General features: G+C 36.4%; 1 protein-coding gene across 1 annotated transcript in view; it reads right to left on the bottom strand.

The window, feature by feature from the left end:
- LOC144256992 (protein MCM10 homolog) overlaps nucleotides 1-20555 on the bottom strand; it is a 33802-nt gene that overhangs the window by 11577 nt on the left and 1670 nt on the right. The window contains 12 exon segments of the mRNA XM_077802922.1: nucleotides 1463-1623; nucleotides 2360-2402; nucleotides 2404-2508; nucleotides 3577-3805; nucleotides 6635-6752; nucleotides 6832-6942; nucleotides 7556-7656; nucleotides 9038-9237; nucleotides 10058-10174; nucleotides 11780-11947; nucleotides 14158-14323; nucleotides 15531-15717. Coding sequence (XP_077659048.1) covers nucleotides 1463-1623; nucleotides 2360-2402; nucleotides 2404-2508; nucleotides 3577-3805; nucleotides 6635-6752; nucleotides 6832-6942; nucleotides 7556-7656; nucleotides 9038-9237; nucleotides 10058-10174; nucleotides 11780-11947; nucleotides 14158-14323; nucleotides 15531-15717 — 1706 coding nt within the window.

The raw sequence follows: 20555 nt of genomic DNA, 5'->3' as shown, positions 1-20555 counted from the left end.
ATTAAAGAAAGGCTGAAAGCTTTTAACCTTTTGTAGAAAAGTAGCAAAGTATTTTTGTGTTTTACAATAAAACCTTTACATAGATTAGGCTCTCATTAACTTAAAAATACATTTAAATTGTATCTCAATGTAGAAAGTAACATAGAACTTTACATATCTTATTGATAACAAGTCCAGTTATAGAACACAAATGATATAAATAAATCTCCAACATGTTTTTCTTTTAAGCCTAAAATTACCATAAAATTTTAGAACACCAGCTTGATATAATGCTCTTTTGAAGCTTCTACCTTACAGACTTGTATACCTGGAAGATATGAACACATTAATAGCACCGTAATTACATTGATGTTTTTATATTAACAAAGTTTAGCTTTTAAACAAATAATATTACAATATTGAAAAATAACAGTTGTTGTTTAACCATAGTTGTATAATTTTTAATTTCTTTAAGATTACTTGCTCAAAAACTTACACATATAACCAATTTACACAGACCTTTTTTATCACTTACTTAAACCCTTTTATTAACTTAATCACATAGACTTTCTTATCCAGAAACACATTTTCCCCCTATTAAATCCATATCTAGAACCTTTTCGTTTTTCTTTTTCATCTGTTAACCTTCTTTTTTGTTCACATTTTGAAACAATACTTGTAAATTTTTGAATTTAAGCAATTATTTCATAGACATCAACATTTTATTAGGTTTTTTTTGAACACCTAGAAAAACTTATGAGCTTAATTTTAAAGACATCTTTACTTTTATCTGTTTACCCAATTTAAATTGAACCATTTGAATCACATGAATCAAAGATATTTGGATCCATTTTTTAAATTTTTTATGAGCGCTCTTCATATATCTGCCAATTGTCATATAACTGCATGATATATGTACATACACACATACAGACATACCGACATACAACACATAACACAAGTGTGCACACATATACAAGGCCTTGTAGCTGTTTTTTCAGGTGAAATCTCCATTGCAATGTTTAAAAACTCCACAGTTGATCAAAAATAGAACTGATCAGAAAACATTAACTTCTCTGTAGGATGAAAATCATGAGCTCAAAACAAATACAGAATCTAAGAAAAAGCAAGAGTCCTAAAAAAGATGACCGGCCAGTAATTAGTAAATACCATACAATTTACTTTTTGGTTTGGTCTAGTTTGAGTTCAGGTAAAAAGACACTTTTACTCTATCTCCTATTGAGTGGACTCCAGGTTTCTATCTATTTGCATATCAACTTAAGTCCTGGCTGAGGTCTGGAAGGAACTGGGGAAAACTGACTAAGCAGGATCGGACCTGGTTAGGCAGAGGAAGTGGGGAAAAAATATCTGAGAGGGCAGTTGGCCCCTGAAGGGCCGGAGCACAAAAGGCAGGAGGGATATAAGAGGGAGGTGGATGTGTAAGTCCTATAGGGTGTGGCAGGGTCCTGAGAGGTGGCGGGACTTCTGAATAGTAGCAAGCTGCTTCCTTCTCCAAGGTAGCCTCCTCCCCAGGGGTCAATGTGTGCTTTGATTTTGCTTTTAGAATTTTCTGGAATTCCTCAGATTCCAGGTAAGAGAGCTGCTCTCTCCTTTTTTTCTTGGCAGGCTCCAATTCATCCTCAGCTAGAGCAGAAAGAAAAAATGTTAAATATAACTGAGAAATCTGAGACAGCATAGCATCCCTGTTCCCTGCCAATGGTGCCTCAGATGTTTAGCTTCCCCTGACTCTCTTTCTATTGGGTCTTTCAACCTTGAGACCCACGAAGAAAGCTCAGGGAGTGAGCCAAGCAGTAGAATATAGGGGCGATCTGACCACTGGATCAGAATATCTCTTTCACTTTAACATAAGGATCTGATTATGATAACAGATAACAAGAAAAATCCTATTTATAAACCAATTAAAAAATGGCATTACTAACTATGGAGTTTTAAAAATGAACCGCAATTTAAAACAAAGGAATTCTATTTATTTCAAAGTAAATTTTCATGCTAATGCATTCTGCAAAGATTCATGAGGAATCTTTTTCCTGATGGTTCAAATTGTGTATTAATTTCATTCCAATTTAATGTGGTTATAAAAACACAATCAGTTTCAATCTTAAATCTTATGTGGGGGAAATGCAAGTGAAAAAATGTCTTGGGCTGGGCATAGTGTTGCATGCCTACAATTCCAGTTGATTAGAAGGCCAAGGTAGAAAGATCGCAAGTTCAAGTCAACTCAAAATATAAAGGGTTGGGGACACAGCTCAGTAATAGAGCGCTTGCTTCACATGTGTGAGTCCTTGGGGTCGATTACCAACACCACCACCACCAAAAAAAAAAAAAGACTTAGCATCAGAGTACTGGGTATGGTTACTACCTTGAGGAGAAAATGTATTATTCTTTTCTATCTGTTCTTTTCTTCACTTCCAGGACATTCTGGGAGTCCTTTTGTTTCTTTGTAATGTTGTTTGGATCAGTTTTTGTAAGAATCTGGCCTTTTGCCCTTAATTTGGAGATAGCAGCCAACTAGAAAAAAAAAGAGAAGAAGCTAGGAATCTTAAGATGAAATAGGCACCCAAAGCATCTTCCCCTTTCTAGATATTAACCAGTGGAGTCTGTCTATTTTCTGATGGAAATTGACAGAGTATTTCTTCATCTTACCTAGAATTAGTAATAATTATTAGAATCTAATAACAGAGAGACAGGTCTATAAACTGATGAATGAAATTTCACTTTACTTAAATGAAACAAATAGCTTAATATCACAGACTACAGGCTTCTAGATCTATAAATGGGGATCACATGATCATTTTGTAAGTTTTAGAATCAGAATTCAGGTAGAATTCCAGCTGAGGCCCTGAGTAGCATGTAATATTACTTCATTTCTCAGTCTCAGTTTCTACATTGATAAAAGGGGATGATGATAGCATTGACCTGTCTTATTATAAGGTTCTAGTTGTCTGGATTCAATGAGACAAGGCACATACCTGCACATAGGACGAGCATGGCATGCGCAGAGTGATATTACTCAATATGTGCAACTGCTGTTATTATTGATGTTACTGTGATTAGAGAAAAGCAGAAAGAAGTTCAATCAAGGGACTAGGGCAGTGTTCTATTTAGCTTTCATCTATTGACAGACTGGACTTCTGTATAAGGTTTTTTTAAAGAAGAATTCTTTTTTATTTTTTTGGTTGCTGGGATCAAACCCAGGGCCTTGTGTGAGCTAAATACACACTGTAGCACTGAGCTACACCCTCACCCTAAAGAAGGAATCTTTAAACCACTAGTTTTTAGTCTTGCCTCAAAAATTCCAATTTTTTCCCTAACAGCAATGTCTCTAGCTGTAAAGCAATATTTTCCTGGAGGCTATTTCCTTTAGCCTAATTAAGAACAGTTGAAACAGGACTCAATTTTCTTAGATTAAATGAATGGTATGTGGATACCATTATCATTTAAAGTTCCTTTTACTCTACATAACACGATTGGTAAATAACCACTAGGAATCTAGTGAACATGAGTATATAGTTTGACACCCAAGCTGTGTCTTACGGAATGCAAAATCAAGCACTAAAGAAAATGGAAGCCAGTTACCTTTTTAGCTTCTGCAACTGCACTCAGTTTTGGTCTTGGTGGTGGTGACTCATCAAAAAAGAGAACATCTTCCCCTTCTGAGATGCCTCGGCCAAGCTTAGGCACTTGTGTGGCCACTGTGCCTTCCAGCCCTGGGAACTTAGCCCATGTTCTCGGAGACTGAAAAGTGGGAAGCTGAGATGAGCATGGAACAGCTGGTCTCTGGTCTTTGCTTGAGCTTTGAAGAAATCTTTAAAGAAACATGCAGAAATAAAACATACACTCGGTTTTACACAGATGGAAACTCCAGAACTCAAACTGGACTGAGAGACTCTAAGCAGGCCACCAGCTGATAACTAGTTTGTTTTTAAAATAATTTCTTCCTAGGTTAATCATTCAAGTTACACACAAGAACAACTCTAACACTTAGATTAATTGACTTTTCATTGAATAAGCTCTGACTGTTGTATACTTTAGTACTGATGAACTCTTTCACCACCAACTGTCTTTCCAATGGGTGTCTTCTGCAGGGCTCAGTCCTGAAGCTAAGGTGTCGACAGAATCCCAGCCTGTGGTTAGCTCCAGGACCTGCAGGACCTCACTGAATCCCTCTGCATTTTAGTTTACTCAACTGGGAAGACAAAAAACATAGGATGCGTTTGGAAGTCCTTAATAGAGAGGCACTGTAACCTTTATGGTGATTACACATGGTTTTAAGAGTTATTTAAAAAGAGTGAATCTCCAAACTAAAAAGCTTCTTCTCAGCAAAGGTAACAATAATATGAAGAGAGAGCCTACAGAATGGGATAAAATCTCTACCATACACACCTCAGACAGAGCACTAATCTCCAGGATATATAAATAACTCAATAAACTTAACATTAAAAAAAACTCAAAAAAAATGGGCTAAGGAAGTGAACAGATACTTCACAGAAGAAACAGAATTGACCAACAAACATATGACAAAATGTTCATCATCTCTGGCAATTAGAGAGATGCAAATCAACACTACTCTAAGATTTCATCTCACCCCAGTCAAAACAACAATTATCAAGAATACAAGTAATAATAAGTGTTGGTGAGGCTGTGGGGAAAAAGGCACACTCACACATTGCTGGGGGAACTGCAAATTGGTGCAACTACTATGGAAAGCAGCATGAAGATTCCTCAGAAAACTGGGAATGCAACCACCATTTGACCCAGCTATTGAACTCCTCGGTTTACACCCAGAGGACTTAAAATCAGCATACTACAGTAACACAGCCACATCAGTGTTTTATAGCACCTCAACTCAGAATAACAAAACTATGAAACCAACCTAGATGCCCTTCAAAAGATGAATGGATAAAGAAAATGTGGTACATACACAATGGAATATTACTCAGGCTTAAGAAGAATGAAATTATGACGTGGCAGGTAAATGAGAAAATCATGCTAAGTGAAATAAGCCAAACACAAAAAACCAAAGACCGAATGTTTTCTATGATAAGCAGATGCTGATCCACAGTGTGTATACATGGGCAGGAGGGAATGGCAGGGAAGGGAGTTTGGGAACAATGAAGGAACTTTGGCTTTGAAGAGGGGAGTGAGAGGAAGGGAGGGAGTGTAGGGATGGGAAGGACAGTAGAATGACAGTCATCATTGCCCTATATACATGTATGATTACACTACTGGTGTGACTTTGCACCATGTACAGCCAGAGGAATGAAAAGTCATGCTCCATTTGTGTACAGTGTGTCAAAATGTATTCTACTGTCATGTATAACTAATTAGAACAAATAAAAAAATTTTTAAAAAAACCTTTGGTAGTCTTCAAATTCTTTTTGTAAAATGCCCTTATGTTTTAAAAAAACAAACCCACAATTTAAGAATACAACAACATCAAAATAGTGAATCTCAAAAATCATTTCGTTCAAACTCTTCATTTTTAGATGAAGAAACTGAGGCCCAAGATCACATTGCTTACAAATAAAAGACTCACAACTGGTAGCAGGTAATCTCAGACCAGTATTCCTTTCTCTATCAATGAGCACTCCTATGAGGTCTAGGCTAGTTTGCAAACCGCTTATCAAATCCTGCCCGAAGGTTATGTTTTGTTTTGCCAGCAAAATCCTGAAAAATGTCATACTATAATGCCTTCTAGCTGACAGGTATTATTTATTTCCCACCAGGCTCACAACCCAATATATTTTCATGCGCATATATATATATATATATATATATATATATATATATATATTTATGTTACCTGGAGGCACATGATAAATAACTTCTGTAGGTATCCTATCAGAATCTCAAACTAAGCTGCCTGAGACCAAACCCTTCTTACCTTTCTCTTATTTTTCCAAAGAATTTCCCCTTGACTTTTAATTGACTTTCCATGTAACCACCCACCTTTTTAGCAGCCCAGACTTGGGATAGCAGATTGGTTAAAACAGTGGAGTAGAATGGGTGGAGGCTGAAACATTGATGTTATCTTCAGTTACATTATCAGTAAAACCAGGACCATAAAACCTTCTCAGGTTATTGTGAGGACTGAATGAAACGCTATATTCAGGGAGTGACTGCTTGGTGCATGTTAAGCACTTATAAACAGTGGTTGTTATCACTATCCAAACAACCTGAGTTCAGGAATTTCTGATTTGTCCACCCTCCCTATTTCCACTTGATTTTACTTCAAAAAATGACTCCTTATTTTTAGTGCCTCATTTTTCTCATTTATCTGAATAACTAAGTATAACAATTTACTCATTGGCTCTGCCTATATTTAAAAACCTAATTGTAACAAAATAAAAAAAAATGAGAGCCAAATAAGTGAACATGTCTTCCCTTTCTATAAAAATCCTCTCCATGCTTCACTCCTTTCTCTTTTACCATAGTGGTACTAACTAATCTATATCTGGTTTCAGGAGTCACTAGCCTAAGTTAAAATGTAGAGCCTTCAGTGCTCTTCAGGTTATGACATAAACGTATCCAACCAAATCTGAAGTCACATTTTGAAATTGAAATTGATTAAGAAATTCAAAGGATTCCCAAGATAAGTTACCGAAACAGTGAATGTTAAATCTGGTCCTCTTACCGTTTCTGAATTTCTTCTGATTTCCTCTTCCTCATCTCCAACATTTTCTGCTTCTGCTGTTTCAGGAGGGCTGATGCTGAGACAGACTGGATGGCAGGTTTTGAGCTTCCCATGAACCCTGAAACACAAGCCCATCTTAGGGGTTCCCTGAGAACCAAGAACTAGGGCCCACACTGCTGCCTGTGAGCTGACTGTACCTGAAGCCTTGGCTTTCGATAAGTGTTCTTTTAAGTTTCTGGCTCCAAATGTTGGCAGGTCCATCAGTTCCCTGAACTCCTCAGAGCAAGACGAGGCCTTCTGGGGTATTCCTGGGATGTGCAAACATCGGCTTTAGAAAGGATCCAAAATTCAGATGGTTTGATGTCATAAGATGTGTCATTTTAAAAAACCTGTACTCATCACTTAAAATAAAGCAAATGGAATGTCAAGAGAAAATACAGAGCCCTTGACCCCTAACATCTGTCTAGGACTGCAAGGGTATCGTAAGTATGTTATTTCTAGTAATAACTAGAATACTAGGCACTAATATCTGTGGGGTTGTTTCAGACACTATTTCTATGCTAGGCCCCGGCCATGTTAAGACCAAAAGTACACAGTAGGCTGGCATTCTCTGATTTAGAATTAACAAATGATAACTGATAGGACTGACCAGGAATTTAAAACCACTGATTCTAATGGTGGATATTATTAAGAGTCTGACCCAGATACATTAGGAAATCTTAAAGCACACAAAGCCAAGGCACAGCTAAGACCAACATGTACATCTCCATTATGTCTTGCTTCTGGGCTTCATGCCTTTAGCTTAGGCCATATTATGCATTAAGTACAAGTGACGGCTGGATATTCAGCACTTAAGAGTATAAGCCAAATAAAACTTATTTCAACTGGAGAAAGAAATTTATGAAGAAGAAACTAAGTTACCGAGTTTTTGCTGAGTTTCCTGAATGATCAAGTTTGTGCCCTTCACAACCAGATTACTTAGAGTAGTTTGAACCTTCTTCTTAGGAGCAACAGCCGCAGCACTGAAATGAAAAGAGCCACACCATGAAAGAAAAAGCACCAGCGCCAATGCTCTGACGAGTAAAGGTCACAGAAATAAATATTAAACGTATTTACTACTAACTGTTGAAGTCTCTCAAAGCACCATGTAAGTAGGCTTTACTAATGCCATGACCTGGCAGTGTAACTGGTTTATGTGGAGACTAAGAGGCAACCTACAAATTTGCTTGAGCCCATTCTGGAAGGGCAAAAGAAATACAAAATATGTCAACATTCTAGAAGTCCAGGAATTTGTCTTAAGATGATTAAGCTTTGTGTCAAAATTGAGGATAATAACTAAAAATTGAGGATAGCTTAGTTTATGATGTTATAAATTAGAATCACCATTAATGTTCCTCTAACTGTTTAAAAGAGCCAAGAATAAGAGTAGCAGGTAACCACTAAAAATAATGACATTAAATATTTGACTAGGAAAACATTATTTTGTGAGGGAAAAAAGGGTTCACAAAGAAATGTATAAGTATAATATGGCTCACTTAATATTACCAAAAATTCAAACTTAAAAAAAAATAAAAACCCGGGTGCTTAAAAACCAAACAGCTAATCATTTTCTAGGTGGTAGGATTATAGGTGACTTTTACTTTCTTCTTTTGGTTGAATTGCATATTCTTGTTTTAAAATAATGCACACATATTGCTTTTTAGCAATGTGGAAAAAATACTGTAATTATTTTAAATCATAAAAATATGTTTGATATTATTAAATAAACAGGAAGTGTGAATCCTCTTGCCTAATTCCTGTTGTATTGGGAACAAAATTTGTTTAATGATAAACCAACTAAAGCTCCTTTGTGCCAAGTCCCACCTGTCATATCTTCTGATGTGCTCCTTACAATATAGTGACAGGGCCATTGACCATCTATTTCAGGGACTCTATAGACAGTCTGAGATCCCCAGAAAGGGGCCATGAGTGTCTGCCCTGCAGCATCCCACCCCATGTGAGACTTCACAGGGTGTGTTCACTAAATTTAAATTGGGTTCTAAGAGGTCTGCAACCTCGATCAAATAGTCACAACAGAATTGACTCAAGGGCTATTAAGACTATGATGAGCTTACTCTTAATGGTATACCGACAGCCCCCACAAAATCACACCATTTGTGTTAGAAGCTAAAAAAAAAAAAGTACGGGCTCTGTGTTAAAGACCATGACTGCTTAATCACTCCCTTCTGTATGCTTTGCTCTCTAAGAATAGAAGTCCTGTCTATCACATTGCAGGCAGTAAACTATGAAAGATAAAACCTGGACAAGTATCCTAGGTCAGTTACAGAAAAGTCCAACCATTGGGTTTACTCTTAGGAAACAAACAAAACTCTTGCCCCAAAAGAAGCCCTGAGAATGTCTTACATGGAAGCTGCATATGATGCAGAAGACACTCCTCCATAGTAAAAACCATCTTGACACAGGCGCTCTTTTAGACTGGCACCTTTGCATGCAAATTTCTTTGGTATACGTCCTCCGGAGAAGGTGGATTGCAAATCAGCTGGCTTTGCACTCAGTTTCTTGTACTGAGCCTGGATATGATACTGACAGTACTCACAGTCGTTCTGCAAAGAAGAGCAGCTGATGAGGACTAGGGTTGAAGCCCTGGGAGCTGCAGGCAGAAAGAGCCTCTTTTCAGCCTCACAACACTATCTACATGCAGAGTCCCCTAAATGTTTAGAGCAGCATTATTCATATCTGCCAAATGCAGAAACTCAAATGTCAAGCAACTGAAGAATGGATAAACAAAATGCAGTCTGTTCATGCAAGGGAATATTATTTAACCATAAAAAGAAATGAAAGAATATTACAATATGGGTGAAACTTAAAAGATGTGGTAGGCAAAAGAAATCAGTCAAAAAGGTCACATTCTGTTTCACATTCTATGAATTATTTAGAATAGGCAAATGCAGACACAGAAAGTAGACTAGTGCTAACCAGGGGGTAGGAGAAGAGGGACTGGGGAATGACTGCTATTGGGTATGGGTTTTTTTTTTTGAAGTAATGAAAGTATTCTGAATTACATGGTAATGATGGTTGCACAATTCTGAATACACTAAAAAATTACTGATTGTATATTTAAAAGGGTGAATTGTATGGTATATGAATCACATATCAATGAAGCTATTTTTGTTTTCTTAAGAGTCATAAGGAAGTTATATAACAGCATAAGTTCCTGGTGTATTTCATCATTGTTGGCAATGAAAATCTCCCTATCCTTAGCTTTTTAAACTGGCAATTATTAACCACACATTTCACTTTCTCATTTTGAGTATTCCTGTTAAGTAGGAAACTCTATTCCAATTTAATCATTACAGTTAAATACCTAAAGTCTAATCCTAATCACTTTTCTTTAGCAGAAGCCATCTTAGGTTTGAAACCAACCAAATTAACAGTCTGTGTACAAGGCTCTCCATTTTTCTTCTTGGCTTTACATGTTCCCAAGTCAAGAGCTTCACCCATAATTAAAACCTTCTGAGGATGATCAATAGACAAGCACACCTAAAGGAAAAAAAAGGCAGAGTTAAAAGCAGACAAAGACAGGGTCTTTTAGTAGCAAGAATAGATAAAAGAATGGTTGGTACTGATTTAAGACTTTATTGGTCCAAAGGAATTTAAGACGGGGGCTCTATAAAAGAGATTTAGAAGTGAGAAAACATTCAGCTTTCTTCTCAGTAATGATCTCTTCCTTCTTCTTGGCTATCAGAATTGTTTCTTTGTTTGGACTTGCAAAAGCTCAGCCTCAGAAAAGGGATCCCACTTTGCTTTCCCAGCACTCCTTATAGCTAGTAATGGTCTAGCTTTAAGTATTCAGACTTAGCCAATGAGATTTCAGCAGGAATTGGTAAGAAAGCCCTTGCTTTCCTAGTAGGAGATAGTGGCCGGCTCATCCTTCCTCTTCATTAGCTTCCTTGAATGGTGATATGATTGCAGGAGGAAAACCAATTCTCTCCCTTCTTGCTTGCAATTCTCAGGCAGAATGTATTATGAACACAGGTCCTAATATAAGGAGGAACTGTCCTGAGGAGCCTAGATTTTATCTTCAACCCTCTTATAGTACTTGAGGTTGGTGTGTTATACAGTCTAGACTAGAGTACCTTTGGAAACTGGCTAGTTTTTCTAAGTCTTAGGAGGATCAGTTCACTATGGATCATGGGCTTCTATGGATTATTAGAACCTATCTATAAGTAATAAAGTTACTTTGCCTGGCTTTTGAGAGCATTCAGCATCAATGGACTCAAACTCTGGCAGTCAGGTTTGTGCATAAGCCTCTTGGCTACCCAAAACTGGCAAGGTGTTTCGAGTCCTTTTCTGGGAGTAATATCTGATACAGTATTCTGCTCCACAGTGATGACTGGAACTTCAGTCATCTTGTAAGTAAGGGGGAAAGTCAGAGACTCACAGAGTCATTGCCATGACATTACTATACTGCCCATGTTTAGATTTTTATCATGTAAGAAAATCAAGCCCCACCATTTATTGTTAAAAAACAAACTGTAGTGAAATTTTCCTATTATCTGTAGATAAACACATTCCCAACAAACAGATAAAGATCTGATGCTATTCTTTTTGTTGAAAACAAGGAGTTTAATAACTTTTTTTTTCCTTTCCTTACTTTTGAATTTAATCTGACATGAAGGCAAAGCTTGCTGGATGAGGGTAAAGAAATTACTTGGTGCTAATTCAACAAGTAATTTGTAATTTATTAGAGAAGCAGTGGATGGTACCAAAAAGTCTAATATGGCTGGAGAAGAGGCTTTGATTCTAAACTACAGTTATGACTGTAATAATTAATGGAGCAAAATTCCTTGAGGATACCATGAAAATTTATAAGGGATCTAAGGAAACCTGAGCATAAGAGTTCAAAAAACTCTAGGAACCTTGGAACAAATTTGAAAAGATATAGTAAAGGTAGTTGTTACAAAACACTTTGGAGAATGTAGAAATTCAGAACACTGTGGATGATTAACAAACACCAGATTAATGGAGACAATAATATAAAAGCATGACTCATTTTTTGGGGGGTAGACCAATACAAACATTTTTTATAAAACTCAGCTAATTTGTAAACACAACCAATCAATATAATCACAGACACATTCTTACCTCCTCTGAACCATCCTTGGGCTTCATGGAATTAGCATTTAGCAATCCGATGACAGTACCTTGCTCTGTTTTCCAGAGTCCTTTATGAACTTCCCCAAACAAGAATAATGACACATATCGCGTGAGGTCCCGAAGATCATTTAGTCTCCAAATGCTAAATGTTTTCCCCTGAAAAGAATTTTTATTCTATTTTTAATTTGAATTTTTGAATTGTTGATTACCCTGTCTCTATTTATGGTTCAAGTGCTAAAGTACTCTTTTTGATACCAGGGATTGAATCCAGGGGTGCTCAAACACTGAGCCACTTCCTCAGCCCTTTTATATATTTTATTTAGAGACAGGGTCTCACTAAGTTGCTTAGGGCCTTGCTAAATTACTGAAGTCGGCTTTAAACTCAAAATCCTCATGCCTCAGCCTCTAGAGCTGCTGTAGTTACAGGTGTGTGCCACCATGCTCAGCAGTTCAAGTGTTTCATTGTAGGAAAATACAGAAATATAATGAATCCCCAAAATACAATCATCAAATGTCTGCTAATCCTATGCAGTGGGCACAACACTGCCTTTTTAACCCCGCCCCCAACACACACCATTAAGAGGACAAGAAGCTACAGTGTTACCATTTAATAACTTACTAACATAAACTTTACTATGTAAACAACTTGGTATCTATTAGTTAACAAACACCAGATTAATGGAGACAATAATATAAAATTAATAATATTATTAGCAGTAATAAAGAGGTTCTGCTGTACGCTACTAAATCTCTGCTTGGCTTGGAAGCAAAAAGCATCGTTTAATCTATTATGCCCATTTTCCCGTTTATGAAACACCTAGAAAACCTAAATTGAAATGATGGTGAAATGCAATGATCATTACTATCCAAAGTACATGTATGAAGATATGAATTGGTGTGAATATACTATGAATATAACCAGAGATATAAAAAATTGTGCTCTATGTGTAATAAGAATTCTAATGTATTCTGTCATATATAAATTTAAAAAACTTACATTTAAAAAAAAACTAAATTGAGCAACAAATATACCACTTATGGTAACTTTCACATAAATATTTGTTTTTGGAGATCCATTCTTTTGAGAAAAGAAAGTGAATAACTAATACTAATATCCATTAATATTATTGACATAGTTAACATTATTAATGATAATAAGTTATATAATAAGCTCTAGATTATGATTTCCAACCTATTTTAATGCCGCTGTGTCAATTTCATTGAAATATTCAAGAATTGAAAACCTGGCACTTAACTGGTTAAAGAAAATTGGCTGAGCTTCAAAACTTCACAAGTATTAGAGAAAACAACTCAAAATGTGAATCACTTATAACATGAATAACCTTCAAAGACACATTTTAAAAAACAGAACTGTTTGAATAACACTGAAACAAACTATTTCATCAGGGCTGTCCCAGGACAGGTCTGGTTATAGGCTATAGTGAGTTAGTGCCTGTATTATTAAGCATTATAATTATTCTTCCATGGGTTCATGCAATGTCTTTCTTGGAAGAGCTGAGATAAACTTTCATATCTACTGTTTCAATGTCATTCTAGCTAGTGTGAAACAATTAAGAACTTAATTAAATGAAAACCATATTTGTTCACATTTATCCCAATAGTAACAGGGCACACTAATCTAAAGCTCAATCTCAGTATCAGATCTTATGAACAATCCATGGTTGGAAAATTCTAAATTGGAAAATAATAACAGATTGGGCCTGATTAAGCACAGTATTTTAAAGCTGGAAGGGATTTTCAATATAACCAAAGCCAGGCTTCATTTAATGGATAAGAAATGGAAGTCTTTCAAGAAAGATTAAGGGTCAACCTGAGGATCTACCACTATTTAAAGAGAGAACAAAGCTTAGAACTTAGGTTTTTTGCCTTGCTAAGTCACAGAGTTTTTCTTCCACACTATGCCTCACTCAACTGCAATTTTGAAACTTGGGAGATCTTTTGGAAGAGCCACCAACTTAAAGATACCATATTGTGTTGGCATAGGCCAGAGATTTCAGCACTTTCATGATTGATAATTTGCATTTACAGGGATCTCCAAAAGATCTGTGAATTCAGCCTCTCTGATCACTTGCCCTTCTCTCCTCCACAGGAAGGATTACAGTGTCACATGGATGTTCACATGTATAAAATACTATGAGAATGATTTGAACAATGAAAAGCCCAAGAAACCTATATAATTAGCTTTTTAAAAGATAAGGCATTCTTTACCTGTTCCCCTTTATACCAACACAAAGGACGGTGAACTAGATTTTTCAAATTGAAATACTGACAAGTAAAAAGTTAAAGATATAAGTTCCATTATCAGTTTTCAATGAAGTATCTCAGAAATGAATAGCATGGCTTACATTGTTAGTACTCTGTGGAGTGACTTTCTTTACTATAACTCCAAATGTCACCCAGTCCATTTCTTCCAGTTTCTCACTTGCCATCTTTTCCTTTATCTGAGACAGTCTGATTAATTTTCGGCCAGTCATTTTCTTGTTCATTTCTGTGGAGGATACTCTAGGTCGCCTAAGTTAAGAAACCAGCAACAAACAGATTATAATTCTAAAAAGAGATTATCTGGCATCTTAACCAGGTGATAAGAGGAGGTGTTATGGGCACACACCGCTACAGTTTCTCAAGGGGTTAAGTTATATAATATAAACAATACACAAATTTTTACAGCAAATAAACAAAAATCAGATAATTTTTAAAGTGAGGTTTGCCTTTCTCCAAATATAGATCTGGGATTTACACAGAATAGGAAAAAAAAATCACAAATCCTTTAAGTGCTAATAAGTTATAACATGTTATAATATTCTTTTAAAAATTTTTATAAAACTTAATTGATATTTAAAGCTCATCAGTTCTTCAAGAATTTCACAGTTTCTACAATTTCCAACTACACTTTTTAAAAAACAAATACTCTAACAACAATAAAGGCTTTTGAATTTAGCTTTGATGAATACATTCTCTTTTTTATGGTATTGAGGATTAAACCCAGGGGTGCTTAACCACTGAACCACATCCAAGCCCTTTTATATATTTTATTTAGAGACAGGATCTTGCTAAGTTGCTTAAGGTCTTGCAAAGTTGATGAGGTGGGCTTTGAATTCTTATTTCCTCCTGTCTCAGCCTCCCAAGTACTTGGAATTATAAGCATGAATCACCATGCCCAGCTTGATGAATATATTCTTATTCCTAATCATTAGTCAAAATCTAGTTAATTTTCAAATTGTTCTTCTCTAATAGAATATGAATATCTATTCTGTCTCTGACCATACTATATATTCATATAGAACTCTGTTATCCTCATTCACCTATATATCCTAATATATTTTAAAAAATCTATAACCACTAGTACAACAAAAATAAAATGTAGACTAAATTATACCTAAATAAAGATGAAAAAAAAAACACCTCAAAATAGTGAATATCCCTGTTCCACCTGTCAATTTCTGATTAAATATATTTCCATTTTCTTCTTAACAGATAAATATTCTTTATTCATCATGAAAATAATAAGTCTTCCTTAAACATTTCATATGCAACTGTCCTGAGTCAAACCAAGTGCTACTGCTGGTCTTAGTGCCAAGTTTTCTTCAGCTCAAGAGCTGTTGGTATTCTGTCAATCTGCTGCACCAACATGCTACTTCTAGAAGTCTCTGTCTTCTGAGCAGAAGAGCCACCTAGTGGTGCAAATGAGGGAACTAAGAGGATTGTTATACATACTGACCTGAGTCACAGGCCAGAGAAGGCTTCCACAGACACCTGCTGAGCTGGTAGTGCTCCAGAGTTCCCTGGTGTCCCCAAGCTCTGCTCTCTAGTTATCCCACTGGGTTTGTTCCCAGGAACAGTTTGGAGTGGTTGGGAGGGTGCACTTGTCATCCTTGAAAATGAGCTCTTAGCCTCTAGAAAGTTACCTTAAGAATTCAGTAAAAAGAAAGCCATGTGGATAAATGCAAAATTTGTTTTTAGTTTCTTTTTTAATTAACTAATGCAAAACAAACAAAATGAAGCCCCCAAGACCATTATTAACCTACCCTCAAAATCTCTGCAAAACAGCCCAACACAATATGATGGTAGCCACCAGTTACAGGTAGCCACTGATTACTTAAAATGTGACTGAAATAAGTTTCTAATTTAAATAGATACACGTGGCTAGTAGTTACTGTATTAGAATGTGCAGTTCTAAAATACCTATGTAATGATACTTATTGAGTGTTCATCATATACAAGATTAGATTCCATTCAGAAGTGAAAGCCTTCCTTTAGGAATAAATAATTAGAGATCTATGCACAGATCAAATTCTAACTTGGGGATATCTAAAGTTAATTTCCCTTTTGATTTTCTTGTTTAATTTCATTCCATTCCATTCCATTTGTAAGACGGGAGAAAAGGGAGACGAGGGTATTCTGATTATTATTTGCATTAAATATCCCTGATGTGGTTACTTTTTACATTTTGGAAGTGTTTGTAATGCTCTCAAAGATCAGAAAGCTTGGGTATATTCCATAATAAAATTTCCCTTGTTATATAAGATTATGTCAAAGGGACTTTGGATCATTGCTCCCAAGCTAAGAGTCAGGACAACTCTAGAATTTTAGAATTAGAAACCATGTCCATGTCCTACCTCCTCAAAACAAATCTTTGAAAACTGCCTAATGAAACATGCTAATAATGCTAAAGGTCTCAAGAGAATGGACAATTTTCATGAGTGAATAAATTCAATATAGAACCTGTTATCAAATTAATATGACCACTCCAAGACTGCAACTCTTCTCCACTACCACGTCATAGGTCAAAGCTATTCAAAAGGGCTTTTGAACAAACACGGCCAATAAATGCTGCTTCATTTAGGCTTCTTTATCTCCAGACCATTTTTTCTCAAGTTTTTTTGAAGAATAATCACTTTGGACAAACTGAAGCAATAAACCGAGACCAATATAGGGTTTATAAATTCTTTTCATTTTTTTTTTTTTTGTGTGTGTGTGTATTTGCTTACCATTCTATACTCCTGGTAAGCTGAGGACAGCGGCTCAAAACAAGGCCATGTTTTAATGTCTTAAAGGCTTTGAAAGCCTGCTCATAACCCAGAGGGGAGTAAACTTTTTGGTAACATGCTGTTCAGATATCCCAAAGAGGTCTAGGGTAAGAGGTGAGAACAGAAAAGCTGGCACTAGTATCCAAGAGGAAATTGACCTCTTGGCTCCCCTTATAGAATCAGGAAAAGCATACCTGGGACTCACAGGTGGTGATTGGAGTTACAGAAGTCATGAGAATTGGCTTAGGGCTCTGTCAGGACTGTGTGGAGGAATTTGGCCTTTTCTTTTCCCATCTGGGAAGTTTACTCCTTACAGTGAGGGGCAGGATGCATGGGAGAGTGTAGTTCCAGGATTTGGGAGTAGATTGTTCTCTGAGATGCTGCTGAGATTCACAGCAGTGGCAGTGGAAGATCTGCTTAGCTTAGCTGGGGTCATGTAGGCATCTGGTTAAGGAAGGAAGGGCACTGGGTCAAAGGCACAACGTTGTGCAGTAGGACAATGATCATTCCTACTAAAGATACTCTTAGGATGAAGAATGGGACACTTCTGTCCAGATTCATAAAGGCTAATCGACTGTAGTCACTTCTCACTTGAGTTTCTTTAATAAGGACATAACCCATTTTTTAGAGTTATGGCTACCTTTGGAAATAGTTATCAACAAAAAATGTTGAACTTACTATTCTCTTTTATTCTGAATATGACATAGTCCTTTGAACTCAGAAAAAAATGAGCATGTTCTCCACTCTATTTTGGGAGAGTAATAAACCTCTCTAGGACACCCTGAGTAATATAAGAATGATATGAACAAAATTCTAGGTGACGACAATGTCAGGCTGGGGCAAGGATGTAATAGATTCAGGCTGGAAATGACTAAGAGAAAGGAGTTTGCATACATTTAGCACAAGAGGCAAAGCTGATCTAGATTGTTTATAATTCAATGATGAAGGGTAGGCAAAATTGAAAAGTTTTCATTCAGTCAAAACTATTAATGATTTTAATATGTACATAAGATTTTATTTTTTTGTGATGCTGGGTTCAAAACCCAGGGCCCTATACTTGCAAGCCATCCCTCCACCACTAAGCTACATCCTTAGTGCTTTGTAAAAATCTTCCTTTGAAACAGGGTCTGGCTGTATTTGCTTAGGTTTTCCAGAACTCATGAAGTCCCAGTTTCAGCCTCCCTTGCAGCTGGGATCAGAGGTGTGCACTACTATAGCATTGCCCAGGATATTTAAAAGAACAGATATATGACAGACTTATTTTATTTTATTTTTTAAATTTAGGTGAGTCTCCTTCTTAGAAGAAGCCAGAGAACCCTTGCTTTCTCTGCCGATTCTTAAAGTCTTCATTTTGGTGCTTCCTCCAGTGTAGACTGTGCCTGTCTTATGTTTTCCAGGGTGGAATTAACACCATGAACCATGGGATCTAGAACTATGATCAAGACCATGTCTGAATGTACCTTGTGATGGAGAAGGGAGACACTGTTTTCTTTCACCTTTTACTCATACATGGATCAAGTCAGAACCAAAGTCAAGGATTCCATAATGTATGCATCTAGTTTTTAAAGATGAGTGGGTTCAAAACAGAAAATCATAGGTATAGTAAGATGTAAAGATTCATGACTTTTCACTAAACTGGATTGTTTTTTCCAGTTTACTTGCCAGAAAGTATAGTTGCCTTCCTTATACTTTTTTTGCTCTACTCAGTGAGAAGCCAGGTGCCCTCAGGATCCTAAACCTGTTAATCATGGATCTTGGTCATGTGGAATTGCTTCAGAGCAGTAGGTCACCTTGCAATGCATAGCTTCTGCTTCCTGAGGCAAAATCAGTTGCTGAAATATTAAAATAGCATGTTAACTTTGCTATTTTTCCACATTCTCATTGACTATAATGTTATGGGAGATTATTTACAATTATTTCATAACAACATGGATCATAACTGCCTTTTTAAAATTTGAACCTTGATATTTCTCTGCCTGGAACTGGAGCCTGTGCAGGAAATGGAGTTTAAATTTTGGGCACATAGAAAATCCTTCTGACAGGTATGTTCACCTTAAGATAATTAACTTGTGATAAGAAGGTGGGTTTTAGCTATTGTGTTTCAGCTTACATTTGTTTAGACCTTTTTCTGAAACATGGAGTACTGAGTCTTATCCTCAGCCTTATCCTCAGCAGGAAACAAGCTGGGTAATAATGTCAACGTATTGACCTCTACATTTTCCTCTTTATTGACAGGTGTGCTATTTTTCTTTTGAAGGTAATTTCAGTTTTCATATCTATTGCCATTGTAATAATATCTATTGCAATTGCAATAATAAACTTTCCCAAATTTATCATGGTAACCAACCTTTATGACTAAAAAGATGATGAACCACAGGATTGTACATTTCTTTTAGACTTGAAAATATACACTCATGGAAAAACTTAAATGCTTAAAACTGTGAAGGTCTTTTACTTAAGTGATTATGCTCCCTGCTCAATACATACCTTAAAAAAGTAAGTATCACTGCTATTAATTTTTTTTGTAATTTCTTAATTAACATATATCTGGGGGCCTGGAAGGAGAGGATGACCTACAAAGGCACACATTTGGGATGCCATGGAGGGGCCTTGAAGTTTATAAATCAAATCCTGGTTGGGCACAGGATTGCATGCCTGTAATCCCAGTGGCTAAGGAGGCTGAGGCAGCAGGACCACAAGTTCAAAGGCAGCCTCAGCAATGGTGAGGCACTAAGCAACTCAGTGATACTGTGTTTCTAAATAAAATACCAAATAGGGCTGAGGATGGGGCTCTGTGTTCCAGTGTCCCTGAGTTCAATCCCTGGTATCCCTCCAAAAAGAAGTCAAATCTTGATTGTAAAACTTGGCACTCTGAAAAGAGAACACTTTCCTTGGTTGTTGGCATTAATGGACACTTTTCTCCATTATCAATTGTTCACTCTGCACAGACAATTTCCTGCCATTTTGCCAGTGCTGATTGCCACTACATCCATGTGAAGGAGCTCTAGTCAAGAAAACATTAAGGAAGAAATTATAGAACAAATTTATCAATTCTACATTGTGGAAATTAGCATATACTAGTAGGTACACTTGCATGAAATAACCAAGTAAAGATGACTGAGGTTTATTGTCTTCACATGTTTAATTAATCTTTAATTTAATTTGAAATGGAAGACTGGGGGAATTCTGAATACATAGGAGGAAACATAAAGATTTGGGACTTTGATGAAGGATCACTAATCCATATGGATGAGGGGCATTACACAATGTTTCATGTGCTTTTCTAATTGATACACATCACTCAGAAAGTATTTGTATTTTGGTATCAGATCAATGACGCTGATGAGTAATAGACAAATTATCAACCAGGACAATTTAAAAAACATCTTTACTTTTAATAAAACACACATTTTAGGCCCCTGAGTCAAGAATCTATTCCTATTTATTTTATTGGTATGAGATAATGATAATGCAGGCATGCCCCTTCCCCCAAGAGACTGAGAGTGATGACTCTGGGTCATCTAGGATGTTGTAAGGCTCCTCACACCAGAGGGATGTCACATTGCCACTGGGAACCTTTGGAATAGCTTTCCAGGGTGGAGAATCTTGCTTCTCCAGTTAGAACCTACAACTGCATCCCCTGTCTGAAAATGCTCCATGTTGGTGGATTCAACCAACTGAAATTTTGGAAAATATTTAAATATTAAACAATGCTT

This window comes from Urocitellus parryii, chromosome 9 (genome assembly GCF_045843805.1).
Source record: "Urocitellus parryii isolate mUroPar1 chromosome 9, mUroPar1.hap1, whole genome shotgun sequence".
NCBI classification, from domain to species: domain Eukaryota; kingdom Metazoa; phylum Chordata; class Mammalia; order Rodentia; family Sciuridae; genus Urocitellus; species Urocitellus parryii.
The sequence above is the reverse complement of the archived record's forward strand: the minus strand, read 5'-3'. Positions and strand labels throughout refer to the sequence as shown.